This window comes from Rhinolophus sinicus, chromosome 14 (assembly GCF_057876585.1).
Source record: "Rhinolophus sinicus isolate RSI-liver-muscle chromosome 14, RSI-T2T, whole genome shotgun sequence".
Lineage (NCBI taxonomy): Eukaryota > Metazoa > Chordata > Mammalia > Chiroptera > Rhinolophidae > Rhinolophus > Rhinolophus sinicus.
The window spans coordinates 142,563,865-142,581,494 of record NC_142514.1 but is presented as its reverse complement, the minus strand read 5'-3'; the positions used below and the strand labels follow the sequence as shown (position 1 = coordinate 142,581,494).

General features: G+C 34.4%; 2 protein-coding genes across 2 annotated transcripts; both read left to right on the top strand.

The window, feature by feature from the left end:
* Positions 1-3,760: 3,760 nt before the first annotated feature.
* On the top strand, positions 3,761-4,702 carry LOC109436916 (olfactory receptor 51V1-like). The gene has a single exon (XM_019715796.3). The coding sequence runs from the start codon at positions 3,767-3,769 to the stop codon at positions 4,700-4,702; it is 936 nt and encodes a 311-aa protein (XP_019571355.3). The 5' UTR covers positions 3,761-3,766.
* A 4,608-nt stretch (positions 4,703-9,310) lies between these two features.
* Positions 9,311-12,136, top strand: LOC109436915 (olfactory receptor 52B2-like). Its single transcript, XM_074337079.1, has 2 exons — positions 9,311-9,323; positions 11,175-12,136. Exons 1-2 carry the CDS (start codon positions 9,311-9,313, stop codon positions 12,134-12,136), a joined length of 975 nt encoding a protein of 324 aa, XP_074193180.1.
* The last annotated feature ends 5,494 nt before the right edge of the window (positions 12,137-17,630 follow it).

Sequence of the window (17,630 nt, the reverse complement as noted above, 5' to 3'; positions counted from 1 at the left end):
AATCTTTGCTATATAGAGCAAAGGCAGAGTGATGCTCAGCCATAGTTGTAGCTTAATCAATGATTTTGTACCCGTCAGATTATACAGAGAACCAGTGAAAAACAATACTTATCCTCAGTGTCAGTAACTTCACTCTCTAATGGTTAGTTATTATCCACATATTCATCTATATGTTCTTTCATTAAAAACATACGTATTGAGCATTTACCATATATTCTGGACTCTGCTATAGCCTAGAGATCAAAAGAGAATTAAGTTCTGCCTCAGTTTGGAAAGTCAACTTCGTCATCTTTGATATTCACGTAGGAGGCTATTATTATGATTAAACCCTTCAGACTCATGTAAAATTGCTTAAGGAAATGAGCTGCAGTTTTAAAATATCTAAACCTCTGACTATTGTTCTTGGAAGGAGAAGAGGCTGTTAAGTCAGAGGTAATACATTTGGAAATTTGTATTCCCAGTTCAATGTCATCTCAGTGCGGACAAAAATCATTTTTGCTGTGTTAGCCACAGCATCACCTGAGTGTGGTATTATATTTTGCACAGAAATTGTTCTCATTGAGTATTTGCTAAATGAATGGAAAAAATCATTCAATTAAGATTTGCAGGAAAATTGTGTAGCAAATTTAAAATGTTCATGAGGAGAGGGAATGTCAGATATAAAAGTAAGAATATCTCATCTTCAAAATACTTCTTGATTGTCATGAAGAGCACGTGAAGATCTTGCTGTTCTTCCTTCTTATGTAAAAGAAAAATGATGCATGAAAAGAGAAGGGAAGATATAATTAATAATATTGTGATAAATTTGCATGGTGACAGATGATTATTAGAATTAGTGGGGTCATCAAATTGTAAAGTATAAAAATGTCAAATTACTACATTGTACACTTGAAAATAACCAACATAAGGTTGTATACCACTATAGTAAATAAATTTTTTTTTTTAAAAAAATGGTACAATGATTATTCTTCTGTTTGAATCTATATTGGCCAGTCACCAAGTAAGGAAAAAGCATAAAAATGAAAAAAATTCACGTTAATTTACTATTAATTAGAAGCCAAACTTCTAACAACTTATCCATCCTGAATGCAACCCAGTACTTAACAGCAGGTGAAATAATTATTTTGAGAATGACATGTGTATATTTTTCTAGTATTTCCTTCATTAAAAATAATAATCTCTCATAATTCTAAAAAGTTGCTATTTGGCTTCCTTACTTATAACCAATTACAAGCAGTAGATTTGTAGCTTAGTATATTGTAGGGAGAGAGGGGAGCTAAAATTAGTTGCCTGATAGCTGTGGTAATATCCGTGGAAGGAAAAAAACATAGTAATAATTATTAAAAAGTAAAAATAAAAGTGGAGATGTCAAATGGTAAAATAGTCCCATACTCTTCGACAGACTCTTGGGATATTATTAAACACTAGAATATAGTGTACAATAACAGTGCTAATATTCTCCAAGTCTTCAAGGAGATATTCATACTAAATATTTAATATAATAAATATGTTTAGTACTTAAAAATAGCAACCTTTTTGTTTAATAATAGTAAATCATTCTGATACTACCAAATCAATAAACAGGTATTCTATTTAACTTTTTAACATGTCTATTTCCACCTCTAGCTCCACCAGTCTTTCTTTGCCTAAATCATGGTTGTTCCACCTTATATTTCTTCATGTGTCCTCCTTCCTTATTTATATTTAAGAGTTACTCATTAATAATTCATTCTAGGCAAGATGTCTTGAAAACCACATAAAATAGAGTTAAAGTCATAGGAAGGGACATTTTCATCTCAGCTTTGTGAATCCTAGAGAAACATCCATTAATTCCTTCAACAACTATTTGACAGTTTCTATGCTCAGGTCTGGAGACATAGAGTTAAATGAAGTGGATATCCAAGACAGATATGCCTCAATCTCCTGAACATTGTGGCATATAGGTCAAACGGGCTTTAAAAAATCAACTATCTTGAGTTTTGTGTTGCCTATCTTGAATAGATGTGTTGAAGGTTTAAGTTTTATCCAACTGCAGTAGTGATATATGACAAACGAGAACTTTGCCAAACAAAAGCGAGAAAAAGACTTTCTGATTCAGAAAAGATTAATAGGAAGGGCTTTGCCCAATGACAGCTTTAGGAATTGAAGAAACTTACTAACATTTAAAATGGCCAAAACTGAGGGTGAAAGGATATAAATAGATTGGAGATGAACACTGGAGAGGTGGTAGAATTGTTGAGTTTATAGGCCAGAGTGAAGTGATTAAACATTATCGTAACACAAAAGTTAAACTTTTGAGGGGTTTTATAAAGTAAAATTTCATGCTAAGTTGATATTCTTAAATAAAAAACATAGATTTGACTGTTGAATTCCAGTTATTGTGGTTTAACACTAAGACCTATACAAATTCCATAGTTCAACATTTCAGTTCATTTACTGGGAAGTAATACATTGAAGGACCTTTAACAAGTTTTGAAGAGTAAAAAAAAAACGTGCAATTTTTTTCTATAAGAATAAAGAAGATAAGTGACAAGAATGTATCTCTAGGGAATATAAATTTTAGGAGAAAATGAGAATACTTTGAACTACAGAAGAAATTGTTGAGAAAGGATAGATTTATTTTCACAGAAGAAGCCGAGTAATGGACACAAAAAGACGATGGAAATTTGGTCAAATATTTTCAATGTAGTTCTAGTGGTTGTGGTAAAAATACATCTATCCTGAATTGTAACATTTTTATTCCCTCAGATAATTGTCCAAGTCTTTTCACTCAAGTTTTATTTATTTTCTTCCTTGAATCAGATATATAATATTGTGACTTGGGTATTTAACTATATTATTATAAGTCTTTTAAAATTTTCATTGTTACTACATCATTTTCATTGTTAGAATACTTATATGTGTTTATATGTGTGTTTATTTTATATTATATTCCATACTTGATTGTAAGTTCCAAGAGAACAGAGACATGATAAACTCTATTCATTGCTTCAATGTTGATCATGCATACAGGGCTTATGAATAAATGAGTGATTGAATTAATGAATGAGCTACCCCCAAAACTGTCTTGCCATTGGAATAAGTGTTGTTTATATAATTTAGTTTGATGATGTAAATATATATGTTGTAGATTTAGATATTATAGCTATAGAGAGTAGAAGACAGATTGTGACTCTTAGAATATTTTTCTGCTATTAGCACCTCATGCCTGGTCTAATAGGCAAGTTTTCTATCACTGCAAAAAAAAATTTTCCCAGCAGAACTTTGCACTTGCATCACGCACCAGGAGGGAATAGGCATCTCCCAGGAGACTGGGTCCACCTGGCTCACAATCCTCTTCATTCCTTCCTCATAAATCTGAGCGTTCTGACGCCCTGTGCCATAAGTACTGGTAACAAAGAGAGCATTCGTGAGGCTTACTCAGAGCAGCAGGGCAGCAGCAGCCCTACGCTTTCGATAACTTTAGTCACTGTCACTTGACGCGTGTGTGGTGACAGTGGCTGAGAGAGACTAAAAGTGAGTGAAGTTAATACTAATTTGCATCTACAACCTTTAAGACCTAACACCAAGGAGGTTTCCTATGAAATCATCTTGTGCTATAGCTTCTCCTACAGGCTTGAGCTGCCATGGGATTCTACAGTTAGCTTTACCTGTGCTATACTCCAAATAGCTGTGTTATACATGACTGTTCTCAAAGATAGCAGTTTAAACAAAACTGTGAATGAGTAAATATTTATCTGATCTTGGAAATTACATTCAAATATCTATGTCTGCTTCTTCTGCTATCAATTCCTCCATATTCATTCTCAGGGGGTTCCCTGGCCTAGGTCAGTACTATCCCTGGCTTTCAATTCCCTTCTCCACCATCTATGCCATGGTGCTTCTGGGAAACGGCCTGGTGCTGCACGTGATCCGGACGGAGCCAAGCCTGCACCAGCCCATGTTCTACTTCCTGGCCATGCTGGCCCTCACTGACCTGTGCATGGGGCTGTCCACAGTGCATACGGTGCTGGGGATCCTGTGGGGGCTCAGCCAGGAAGTCAGCCTGGATGCCTGCATTGCACAGACTTATTTTGTCCATGGTCTCTCCTGCACAGAGTCTGGAGTCCTTCTTGCCATGGCCTTTGATCGCTTTACTGCAATCTGCAATCCTCTGAGATATACAGGTATCCTGACTAATAGGAGAATCATTCATTTCATGGTGAGCATTGTGATGAGAAGTGCTGTGTCTATTCTTCCTGTCATCATTCGTTTGAAGTTCTTCCATTACTGCCGCCCCCATAACCTCTCTCACTCTTTCTGCCTGCACCAGGACCTACTCAGGCTGGTCTGCTCTGACATCCGCTTCAACAGCTTCTATGCCCTGGCTCTGGTCGTTTGTACCTTGCTGTTGGATGCTGTTCTTATTCTCATCTCCTATGTTTTCATCTTGCAGACAGTGTTGGCAATCGCATCGCGGGAAGAGAGGCTCAAGTCTTTACAAACCTGTGTTTCCCACATCTGTGCTGTCTTGGTTTTTTATATTCCCATCATTGGTCTCACTATGGTGCACCGCTTTGGGAAGCATCTCTCTCCTTTGGTTCACGTCCTTATGGGCAATATTTATATTCTCTTTCCACCCATGATGAATCCAATCATCTACAGTGTGAAGACTGAGCAGCTCCGAAGGAGGATGAAGAAGTGGTTTTCTTCAAAAATGTAGTGAAAACCTTTGAATTTTATCAGTAAAAATGTTTTAAGGTCAAAAGAATAATACTAGTTCCCATGTGTGCAACAATGTAAAATTTTAATCATATTTTCTGCAAATTTTTGTTTGTATGAGGATTTGAGTATTAAAGAATTTAAGTATCTTGCTGAGGTGATAGAAGCAAATTTTGCCAATACACATTCCAGAAAAGGTTTCTGAAAATCTGCTAGAAGATAATCATAGCTATTATGGATATGACAGCAAGTGTCTTTGCATTTTATTGACATATTCTTTTAGTATGGTTGTCATGAAAATTTTGTTACCCTGAGTTCATCAATATTTTCATTCCATTTAGAAACACCTCTGTCTAAAATTTTGGAAGCATGCCTGCCTATATTTTGACTTTCAAAGTAATGATGTTTATACCATATATGATGCAGTGAAATTGGGCTTCTCTCATTCCTAGAGATGAGGTGAATAACTGTGATGTTAAAACTATGATGCTGAGCCTTCCCTCTACTATATTCCTTTTTTTTCTCATTAGTGTTGTAATGTGAGTCCATTTAATGAATTTTGGGATAAAAAGACTTATAATCTCTCTATTCCAAAGAGTTTTCTCCTTAATTTCTTTCCAGGCTTGAAGATATGTATTGTTTCATATAATTTTTCATTCTGCAAAGTTTTCACACATATTATATCACTAACATTTTTTTCATGGCATTATAAGTTCTTCATAAATTCTGCAGGAAAAGAGTTTAGAAATGATTGCAAAAGCACAATTGAGAAAGATGGTGGCGGCCTCTCTTAGCATAATGGTTGTGGGAATAGAAATATAGTATAGAGATTAATGATATTTAGGATATATAAACACACCTTAATAACTGATTGAGGGTTGGTGAACAGAGAGTGGTTTCATAGTTGATGCTTAGGTTTCTTACTTATGAAGTCAAGTTGATGGTGTGTCATTCAATGAGATAGTGACCCAAAAAGAGCATTGTTTACATAACGGGATAGTGGAACCTACATTGAACACTCTAAGTTTGAGGTATATGTGGAACATAACGTATAGAAATACATTAAAAATCTTAAGTATTCCCAGTGTTTCCGACACAGTTAGACACTGCTAAGGTACAGAAAAATGAGAGAACAAAACTAATACTTTGCCTTCCTTATGGCGAGATGATACATACAAGAAATATTAAGTATATATCTACATTTACAGTGATGATAAATGTCATTATTAAGAATAAAGAGTGCAGTGATAGCCTAATGGGGGAATGTAACTTTAGCGTACAGAGAATATGAGTAATGGCTTCCCTGAGAAAATGGTATGTAGTTAAGATTTGAAGATTGAGGATAAATAACCTGGAAAATATAAAAAGAAAAGTTTTCAGGCAAAACAGAAGAAGGAAAGAAAGGTTGAAAATACATTGGATTGTATAAAAAATAGGTGAACAAGTGACTAGGAAACTTCAGGTGTAAATGTTGAAAAGTAGACAGAAATGGGATTATGAAAGATGAGATTTTGATTTAGTTTTAATTCTTAGGACAATATACAACCACTTATGAATTGCAATTAGAATGCCGAAATAATCAAACATGTATTTTAAAAACAAAATGCTATATATAGATGATGCATTACAGAAATGTACACTTGAAACATATATAATTTTGCTAACCAATGTCACCCCATTAAAAATGGCTATCATCAATAAATCAACAAACTACAAGTGCTGGTGAGGATGTGGAGAAAATGGAACCCTTGTGCACTGTTGGTGGGATTGCAGACTGGTGCAGCCACTATAGAAAACAGTATGGAGGCATCTCAAAAATTTGAAAATGGAACTAACTTATGATCCAGCAATTCCACTCCTAGGTATCTATCTGGAGAAATCCAAAACTCTAATGCAAAACAATTTATGCACTCTTATGTTTATTGCAACACTATACATAATAGCCAAGACATGGAAACAACCAAAATGCCCAGCGGTAGACGACTGCATTAAGAAACGGTGGTACATTTATACAATGGAGTATTACGTAGCCATAAAAAAGAAAGAAATCTTACCATTTGCAACAACATGGATGGACCTAGACAACATTGTGTTAAGGGAAATAAGTCAGAGAAAGACAAATACCATTTGATCTCACTTATATGTGGAATCTAAAGAAAAGAATAAGTGAATAAACTAATCAGAAACAGTTTCGGAGACACAGAGGAAAAACTGAGGGTTGCTAGATGGGAGGGTGGGTGGGGATAAGGGGGAAGGTGAGAGGATTAGAAAGCAGTCAGTAACCACAAGATTGCCACGGGGTTACGAAAGTTAATTTGGGGAATGTGATCAATAATGTTGTAAAGATTTTGTAGGGTATCCGATGGACACTTGTCTCGTTAGGGAGACCACCTCAGGGATGATGTAGATGCCTGATCACTGCACTCTACACCTGAAGCTGAAGCTGAACAATAAAGAATGTTAACTACAAGTTTATATATACACACACACACACACACACACACACACACACACAGACACACACACACATATACATATGTATGTATATACTTACCAGAAGCAGAGTACAGCATTAGGAATAGAGACAATGGAAATGTAATGGCTCTGTGCGATGTCAGAGGGATAGTGGATGGGGGAGGAGTGTTGACACAGTGTGAGAGATATAAATGATAAACGTCTAACTATTACTTTGTTTTGTGCACCTGAAACTAATAAATTTTTTAAAATAAATAAAAACTGAAATTTTCTATCAAAAAAAAAAGCCTGTGTGGAATTCTATTATGTGGATACACAGTAATTTAGTTAACTGAACATTTCGTTATTTGTAATTTTTTCACTTATAAACAATATTGCCATGAAGATTTCTGTTCAAAGATATAATTAAATTCTTAGGGTAAAATTCTGGAAGTGGATCAGTTGGTCAAAGATTTTAAATATTTTTTTTCTAACTGTGACAGTGTTGATTTTATTTTTATTTTCTTTAAAAATAGTTTATTTTATATTAAATTTTTTATTTTACGTTTTTAATTAAAGTTTATTGGGGATGACACTTGTTAGTACATTTACACAGGTTTCAGGTGTACAATTCTATAATACATTGTATATTGCAGTGAGTGTTCACCATCCAGTGAAATAGACTTTGATGCCTGCCTCATCAAAATGTTCTTCATCTATGTTTTTACCTTAATGGAGTCAGTCATCCTCTTTACCATGGCTCTTGACTGCTATGTGGCCATCTCCAACACACTCATGTACACAACTATTTTTGTTTGTTTGTTTGGGTTTTTTTTTTTGTTGTTGTTTTTTTAGTTTCAGGTGAACAAACCCATAGTTTCAGTTTCAGGTGAACAGCCCCAACCCATAGTAAAGGGCCCACACTTATTTTGGCAGTGGTGGAATTTGTCAAAACAGTAGTGTACCCTGCAGTGGATGATGTAGGTGCCTGACCACTGCAGCACACACTACTGTTTTGACAAATTCCACCATTGCCAAGATAAGTATGGCCCTTTGCTATAGGATGTGGCTGTCATCTACTCAGGAACCTTTCTTATTAAGTGACTGAGGTTTTGAAAGGATAATGTGCTCTCCCACTCACACTGCCCACACACGTAGTTATGATCAAGCTCTCCTGTTCTGACCAGAGCACCAATAGTGTCTATGGTCTTATCCTCATTTTCATCACCTTTGGAGTAGACTCCATACTCGTTCCCTTTTTTCACTCTGTCACTCTGTCACTGTGCTAGACATTGCCTCCTGGAAAGAACAATTCAAGGCCCTTAACACTTGTGTTGTCCACATCTGTACTGTGCTGATGGTCTGTGTCCCTATGCTGAGGATATCCATTACTTATCACTTTGGGAAACATGTTGCACCCATGGTGCATATTATCATGGAGATATATATACACACATACAAACACATACATATACATACATACACATGCATACATATTTCAGAGTTTAGAAATACATGAGGGTACACATATAATTATTTTTGAAAATAAAATTACATATGAAAACAGCCTGCATTGATTTACACCTTCGGTTACTGAGTAGCATCATAATTATTTATCTCCACTAAAGAAATCTTATTTTCCTGGTATTCTCTAACATTTGCAATAAGTTTCTCTCACTTTTCTGGCTATTCCATGTTTAATGAGTCAAGTTTTGTTTTCTCCACAAGTATGCATTATCCATTAAACTCCTTCTAATTACTAGTAAGTTTGTATTTTTCCTTAATTTTATCATGTATAAGCAACACCAAAAATCAGGGCTTATAACCATAGCTTATATACTCCTCTCCTAATTAAGGTGCTGCATCCATATACATGAATTGTTATTATGAAAGACAAATACTGACTGTGAGTCTCAGGTGTTAAAGCAGTCACTTAGTATGTAAAATACCCAAAAGATTTCTTGGCCCAGAGGTGATGCCTTGAGTTTTTATAAATATTGAAGTACAATACAGATGAATATATACAATACAGAGAATATATCTTCTCTGAATTCTTATAAGCTACACGGTCAAACCTAAGAGTTAAGACCTAAGATTATCACTAAGAGGAAATTCAAGATCTGCCTTTTTATGTTCCTAAAGATTTTTAAAAACCATGTACCTAAAAGGTAAATTAGAATAATTTAAGGGTTAAAACTGTGGGTTATGCAATTAACATTCCTGGGTTTTAAAACAGGCTTTACATACTGATTAGAGATGTGACATTGGGGAAGTCCTTCGGTTCCTGAGTTCCCTCTATGTAAAACTGGGATACTAACAATAACCACTTCATATAGTAGTTGTGACAATTAGATTGGATGACCCATGCAAAGTGGTTAGAATAGCTTTTAGGAAAATGTTTAGCACATTGTAAGCAATGATAAATATTTGCAATTATTATTTTTACCAATACTGCTATATTGCCCACTCCTGTGCTGATATGTGGTATGTCTTATATTGAAATATGCTCGTTTTCTGTGCCTGGTGGTGCACAACAAAGCCAGGCACTGCTGGAAGACAACCAGATAAATGAAGCAAAGCCTCAGTCTTACAAGGCTAAAAAAAAAAAAAAAAAAGTGGTTATATTTTACAAAATAACCATTAAAAAAACCCTCTCTTTTGGAATTTCATTAAAAGCCACTTTGTCTATTCTATGTATTTGCCTTTTGATGAGAAATTTTGTCTTTTTCCTCATCTGAATTGTGAGAGAGAGAGAGAGAGAGAGAGAGAGAGAGAGAGAGAGAGAGAGAGAGAGAGAGAGAGAGAGAGGACAAGAAGACAGTGTGAGGGAGAATAAGATAGTGTTGATAATGTAAAAATGTGTCCTTTTCCTTGTTAAGGGTTGGTATATTTGAAAAGGATTTCAATTAACTGAAGGAATGATAGGAGGAGATCTTGAAATGCAATGTAGTTTTCCATCTACTTGACGGTGTGACAGCTCCACATGAAAACTGGAGCCAGGCAGATTCTAGATTTTGGTGGCTCTCTTCAGATGAAACAGCATTTATTATACATAACTTTGAAACTTCCTAAGATGTTCATTCAAAAATTGTTTATAACCATGCATGTTGCCTTTACTAAAAGTACTGTATTTGATTACAAACTTGACTAATTGAATTAATGTTTTGTGGGACTGATAATAAATAATTTTATATTTGAGGTGTCTCTTAAAGAAAAGCTACTTTTTACTTTATATTTATTTGATATATTAAAAGTAAGAATGGCTATTTTTAAAAAGTTGCTAAAGTTAGGTCTTGTTCTTTTGTTGATGAATGTGAAAATTGACCACTGTTCTGTAGAAATCTCTATCAATGATAGGTATTGATTAATTATGAGCCTTGACATTCTTCAATGACTTCCTTGTTCTGAGTGAGAACATTCTGTACTCTGAATTTTTATGCCTTTTTTAACTCCATTTCATGATCCTTAAGAGAGAGTGTTTATTAAGGTATAAATAATATTACAACTTTTGCATAACAGTTTAAATTTATGTTAATTCACCCATTACCTTCAAGAGTTCAAATGAGAGACAGATGAATAAAACGTTTTTTTTATTGTAGAAAAATTAAGCCAATGAAACATATTTCACACCTTCAAGATGGTAAACAAGAGTTAGACTCTTCATGGTAATTCCAGTTATGTATCAGTCTCCTAACGGACCTATCTCCTCCCATTAAGTTTGTACATTGAGTAATAGAATATTAATTCTCTCCTATCCACTGTTATCTTCTATCCACTGTTATGGAGGAAAAAGAAATAGAAAAATTAACATTTTTTAAATTTAAGAATTTATTATCAATTTAGAGGCAAAAACTATATAATAATACAGTTAAAAGTTTAAAACTTACATACGTAAATTATGTGGTTATCATACTTCATCATGCCAAAATTAATGTTTAGGACTTAGTTAGTATGAAGGAATAAATACTCATTTTCTACTATTGTTTACTCTAGCTCTTTTCTCTCTGTTTTTCATGTAGCAGATTTTGGCTATTTCTCTGTAACGACATCCAACGATACATCCACTCATCTCACAGCCTTTCTGCTGACTGGAGTCCCAGGATTAGAAGACTTCCAAATCTGGCTCTCCATTCCTTTCAGCTTCATGTACCTTTTAGCCCTAATAGGCAATGGCCTGGTTATGGCAGTAGTGGCCTGGGACAGGAACCTCCATGAACCCATGTATCTCTTCCTTGCCATGCTGGCACTCAATGATGTCCTCCTTTGTACTGTCACAGTGCCCAAAATGCTTCTTATCTTCTGGCAGGGCCCTTCCCTGTCAACATTTCCTGCATGTCTCACACAGATGTTTTTTGTTCATGCTTTGTTTCTCTCTGAATCTGCTGTTCTACTGGCCATGGCTTTTGATCGTTATGTGGCTATATGTGCACCACTCCACTATGCAACCCTACTTACAGGCTCTCTCATTAGCAAGGTGGCCCTGACTCTGGTGGCTCGGAGTGTGGCTGTAGTTACCCCTGGTGTCCTCCTCATTCTCCGTCTGCACTTCTGCCGGAGCCACATCATCCGCCATACCTACTGTGAGAACATGGGCATTGCCAAGTTGGCCTGCAATAGCATTACCCTTAATAGCGTTTATGGGCTCACTGCTGCTCTCCTCACCACAGGGCTGGACTTTGTTTTCATTTCGTTGTCCTACTGGGTAATCCTGAGAACAGTCTTCCGACTACCTTCTAGGGAGGCCCGGACAAAGGCCTTTGGAACCTGTGGAGCGCATATATGTGTCATCTTGATATTTTATACTCTGGCCTTCTTTTCTTTCTTTACCCATCGCTTTGGAAACCATGTGCCCAGGCATGCCCTTATCCTCCTGGCAAACCTCTACTTACTGGTGCCACCTACCATGAACCCCATTGTTTATGGGGTAAAGACAAAAGAGATAAGGATGCAAGTGCGAGGGCTTTGTAACCAACTAAAATGACCCATGCATTCTGAAGCAACAAGGAACGGGGGATTCCAGGATAGGGGACCAGGATTAAGTGTCATATCTATATTAATCTGGGCAGATCTATTTCCAGGACACCTAACCGATGGATAAAACTTAAAATATTCATATTTCTAAGTGCTATCTTCCTAACACTGGTAAACAGGAAACCAAAGGAACTGCTCAGGTTCCATCAAGGAATATCTCAGTTTATTAAGGTAATAATCAGTGGAATGTCGCTCTAACAGCGTAGGGGATTTAAATATCTTTTTTATAACACACAATGCCTCTGCTGTGTCATTTTGTTATACACAGGACAAAATGTAAACTCCAGAAATTCAGGGATTAGTTCTGATTCCAGCCTTATTATTACATCCAGAGGACCCAGAATATACAAATGATTTGATAAATATTTGTTTGATAGATAATATTTTAACTAATCAAACAATAAATGCTAATTATTGTATGTAACAAACTTCTTGACATATCCTTATATATTATGTAGGACGCATAAAGTATTTCTTTTTTTTCCTCTCAAAAACTTTTCCCTTAGTTCCCAGAAAATATCTATTTCATATCTCCTTTAAACCTTAGTGTAATAAAGAGTCTTTTGATTGCACACAATAGAAATATAATTTGGTTAGTCAGGAGTTGAGCTATGTCATGACATTCAAGGATAATTTGAATACCTATGACTCAGAAAGGACAAAAGACAGGCTGCTGTAGGATGTCAACAGCAGCAGAGCACGGACTTCTCTAATGGATTCGGTGACACTATCCTGTCCCAGCAGCATTTAGTGACAGTATTCTGTCCCTGAGGCAATGATTATGGAACAAAAAATATAATTGCCCTATGTAGATTGGGTCAGATTGCTAAACCTGGATCAATCTGTTATTCCCTTAATATTTTGATTTAATGGGCATGAAATTGTGTCAGAACAATTCTCAAAAAAAGGAAATCATGACAGGTAGTCAGAATTATGTTCACTGGATTCATTTGGCTCTTCTATGTAAGTATATGCGGTTTTCCTCATTTAGCTCTACTCACACCAAATGTTCTTGCTAATTGCTTTCTATAGTGCCTGGGACATACTTTATCATCTATAAACCTATCTGCCATAATTCCTTTCTCCACTAGAAAATATTCACCTCTTGATTAAAAAAAGAGCTAAAATATTTCCCTGGCATCATACAATAAAAAAGTGCATCATGAATATCATATAAACATATGCATAGTCTAGTGATTGAATTAATTGTATTGAATTGTCTTGAAAATATTTAGATCATTCTTTTTATAAATGCATATGGCTGTTTCTAGAGTCTATGTGTTATCAGTTTATTATCCACATGGTATTTTTTAAAGGGAATTATGTTTTTATTGTTTGAGTTATTAGATTGAATGACTGAATTACTAAGTGGGATACTGAAGTATTTTGCAGCAATACTTTGTATAGAAGGAAATGTCAAACACAGATGGTAAAGGGGATAGCTATCTTTTCTGTTATATTTTTCTTATCATGTTTTGCCACAACAGGCCTTCGACAGCATAAAGATGACTGATGCATAAGGATAACATTTCACATTATGAAACCAATTACATTGCATTTTTGCTTAATGATAGAGGGTTGGAATACAAAAACAAATTATTATTTGGGCTTCTGAATATCTTACAGATTCTGCGGGGAAAAAGCGAATGCTTTCAGAAGTCAAATAAATATGCATGACTTTATCAAGCAAGGTAATATGAGTAAGAGTGTCTCCTAATTTATAAATCCACATACAAATGAAATAGAAGCCTCAATCATATTGTAATTCTACGCAGGAACAAAAGGGCTTCTTGTTTTAGGATCACTAACTCCTTGCTGGAATTCTAGTCTTCATTAATTTTCCAAAAATAAGATGATACTTCTGTTCTAAATTCATAATACAAACTCGCCATTCATTCATTCATTCATTCACTCATTCATCCATATTTTTAATCACTTATTTCTTCATCAACTATATTTTGCTGGGAAGAATTACCTCAATTTTGAGAATATGTGTTTTCAAAATGTTTTTGGAAAAATATTTTTTATGTATATAATGCAACTCTAGTAATAAATTTTAGGAGCTAGTATAATAAATAATAATTTGTAAACTCAAAATTTGAGTTATCTATGTAGATATCCATTTAAAATAGTTTTACTAGAATGTGAAATACAAAATCTAGGATGCAATAGTTTCAATATATTTCTATTCATAAAAAAATTGATAAAACTTTTCTTTCTTTCTTTTTTTTTTTTTTTTTTTTTGAGCACAAGCATTAGGAAAAGTGTGTTCAGCATCCATAGGTTAAAATATAAATTTTGTAATTGAAGGTCTTATTTTAAAGATGTTTATAAATAGTTAAATGTTACTTACACAATGTAGAGTTAATGATAATGTTTATATCCTTCTCAAAATATTTCTTTTTCTTCTCAGTTTTATTTCACTTATTTGTTACACTCAATATTATTTAATTTTGATCTTCACATATCTTGCTTTATTTTTAGTTGATATCTTTTTTATCAAGATGAATGTGCTGAAGGAGAGAGGTAAATAAAAGTAGAATTAAGAAATAGGATAAAGAGGGGTGGGGACAGACATTGTTGAATTAGAACCAGCAAGTAGAAACAGGGTCATGGAAATTCTAGATACACTCCATGTCTGAAATTTGAAATCCTAATTTTATGTTAGTAAAGTCTCTTTTATTATATGAAATGTGAGCTTATGACAGGTCAAATATTTTCCTCCAAGATTAAAAAAAAATATCCAACTAGTCGTTCTTTATTTAATGATTCATTTTTTAATTCTTGATTCATTTCTTTACCATGAATATATTCAATAGTAATTAAGTGCCTCTTTTACACAAGGCATAGTATTGATTCTTACAGGTAGTAAACTGCTTGAGGCACAGTTCCTGCAATAGCTAGAATGTTTGAAAATATATTACTTATTTTTAAGACCTATACAAATAGTGGAAGCTATAAAGTCTTCTTTATCCCCTTTATTTATGTTTTGTCTCTGAACAAGTGAAGACATGTGAACTAAGAAAATTAAATTAAATTTGCAAGTGTTTTTTGTATGACTCTATGTACAGCCATGTGCTAGATAGTTTCAGAGTTATAAGGAAATTTACTGTTATATATCGAAAAGCATTCTAGATAAAAATTAAGAAACTGTGTTATTTGTTTCCTGATACCATAACTTATAAGTAGCTACACCTCAGTGAGTTACATTATTTTTACATTTAAATAAATAGTGTACACTAAATAATTATTATGATACATTTAATCCAATGGATTGTAATCACTGGATTCACATGACAGAATCTGGGGACTTTCAAAAATTACTGAATCTGTTTTCTATAAGATTAAAAGTATTTCTAAAAATTAAATAAAATTTAAAAAACATGGAATTTGCTTTCTGTTTCTGAGAGAACTAAATCTCAGAAAGGGCAAAATACGTGTATAATATATATTTTTTAATGCTAAAAGGAACTCTGATTCCATTTATTCTTCTTGCATTCTGGGTCATTTTACCTATCTTTTTCCATTGCCTTTTGCCAAGCACCACAGTAGAAAGACAGTCCAATGCAATACAAAAGGTTTTAACTATGTGGCTGACTCTGTCACTGATTATTATACTTTATTTATTTGTTTACGTATTTATATATGTTATTTTAAATTTATTGGGGTGACATTGGTTAGTAAAATTACATAGGTTTCAAGTGTACAATTCTATAGTGCATCATCGACATTGCATTGAGTGTTCACCACCCAGAGTCAGCTCTCCTTCCATCATGATATATTTTACCCACTTCTACCAACCCCCCTCACCCTCTGGTAACCACTAAACTGTTTCCTCTGTCTATGAGTGTTTGCTTGTTTGTCCTGTTCATTTGTTGCTTTCTGTTTTATATACTACATATGAGTGAAATCATATTTTCTGTCTGACTTATTTCACTTACTGTGATATTCTCAAGATTCATCCATGTTGTCACAAATGACAGTATTTCATCTTTACTCATGGCTGAGTAATATTCCATTGTATATATGTACCACATCTTTTTTAACCAATCATTTCTTTTGTTATTTATTTCTTTTTTTTTAATTTATTGGAGTGAAAATTGTTAGTAAAATTACATAGATTTCAGGTGTACAATTCTGTATTACATCATCTATAAATCCCACTGTGTGTTCACCACCCAGAGTCAGTTCTCTTTCCATCACCATATATTTGATCCCCCTTACCCTCATCTCCCACTCCCCACCCCCCTTACCCTCTGGTAACCACTATATCCAATCATTTATCAAAGGACACTTTCATTGTTTCTATGTGTTGGCCACTGTGAGTTAAAATGCCTGTATTACCAAAGCAATATATAGATTTAATGCAATTCCCATCAAAATTCCAACGACATGTTTTAAAGAAGCAGAACAAAAATTCATCAGATTTGTATAAAATCACAGAAGACACCAAATAGCCAAAGCAACCCTGAGAAAAAAAGAACAAGGCTGGAGGTATCACACTCCGTGACTTCAATTTATCCTACAAAGTGACAATAATCAAAACAGCAGGGTATTGGCAGAAAAAACAACAACAACAACAATAGAGAACAATGGAATAGTATTGAGAACCCAGAAATAAACCCACATATATATGGACATATAATTGTCAACAAAGGAGCCGAAAACATACAGAGGAGAAAAAAAGAATCCTCTTCAACAAATGGTGCTACAAAAATTGGAAAGCCACATTGGAAAACATGAAACTGTACTGCTATCTGTCACCATATACCAAAATAAATTCAAAATTGATCGAAGACCTAAGTATAAGACCTGAAACAATAAATTACATAGAAGAAAGCATAGATACTAAACTTATGAACTTTGAGTTAAGAGTTTATGAATTTGACCTCAAAGACAAGAGAAATAAAAGCAAAAATAAATGAATGGGACTTTATTAAACTAAAAAGCTCTTGCACAGCAAAAGAAACCATCACCAAAACAAAGAGGTAGCCAACAAAATGGCAGAAGATATTTGCAAACAACACCTCTGATAAGGGGTTAATATACAAAATATATAAATAACTCATACAACTCAACAACAAAAAACAAACAACCCAATTAAAAAATGGGCAGAGGACCTGAACAGACAATTCTCCCAAGAAGACATACAAACAGCCAACAAATATATGAGAAAAGTGTTCAACTTCACTAGCTATTAGGGAAATGCAAATCAAAACCACAATGAGATATCACCTCACATCTGTTAAAATGGCTATTAGTAACAAGTGTTAGAGAGGTTGTGGAGAAAAAGGAACCTGTATACACTACTGGTGGGAATGTAATTTGGTACAGCAACTATGGAAAACAGTATGGAGGCTCCTCAAAAAATTAAGAATAGAATTGCTATATGACCCAGCCATCCCTCTTCCGGGTGTCTACCAAAAATATCTGAAAACATTTAT

Excerpts from the sequence above, each read along its gene's own strand:
- LOC109436916 (XM_019715796.3), top strand. The coding sequence starts at position 3,767 with ATGTCTGCTTCTTCTGCTATCAATTCCTCCATATTCATTCTCAGGGGG.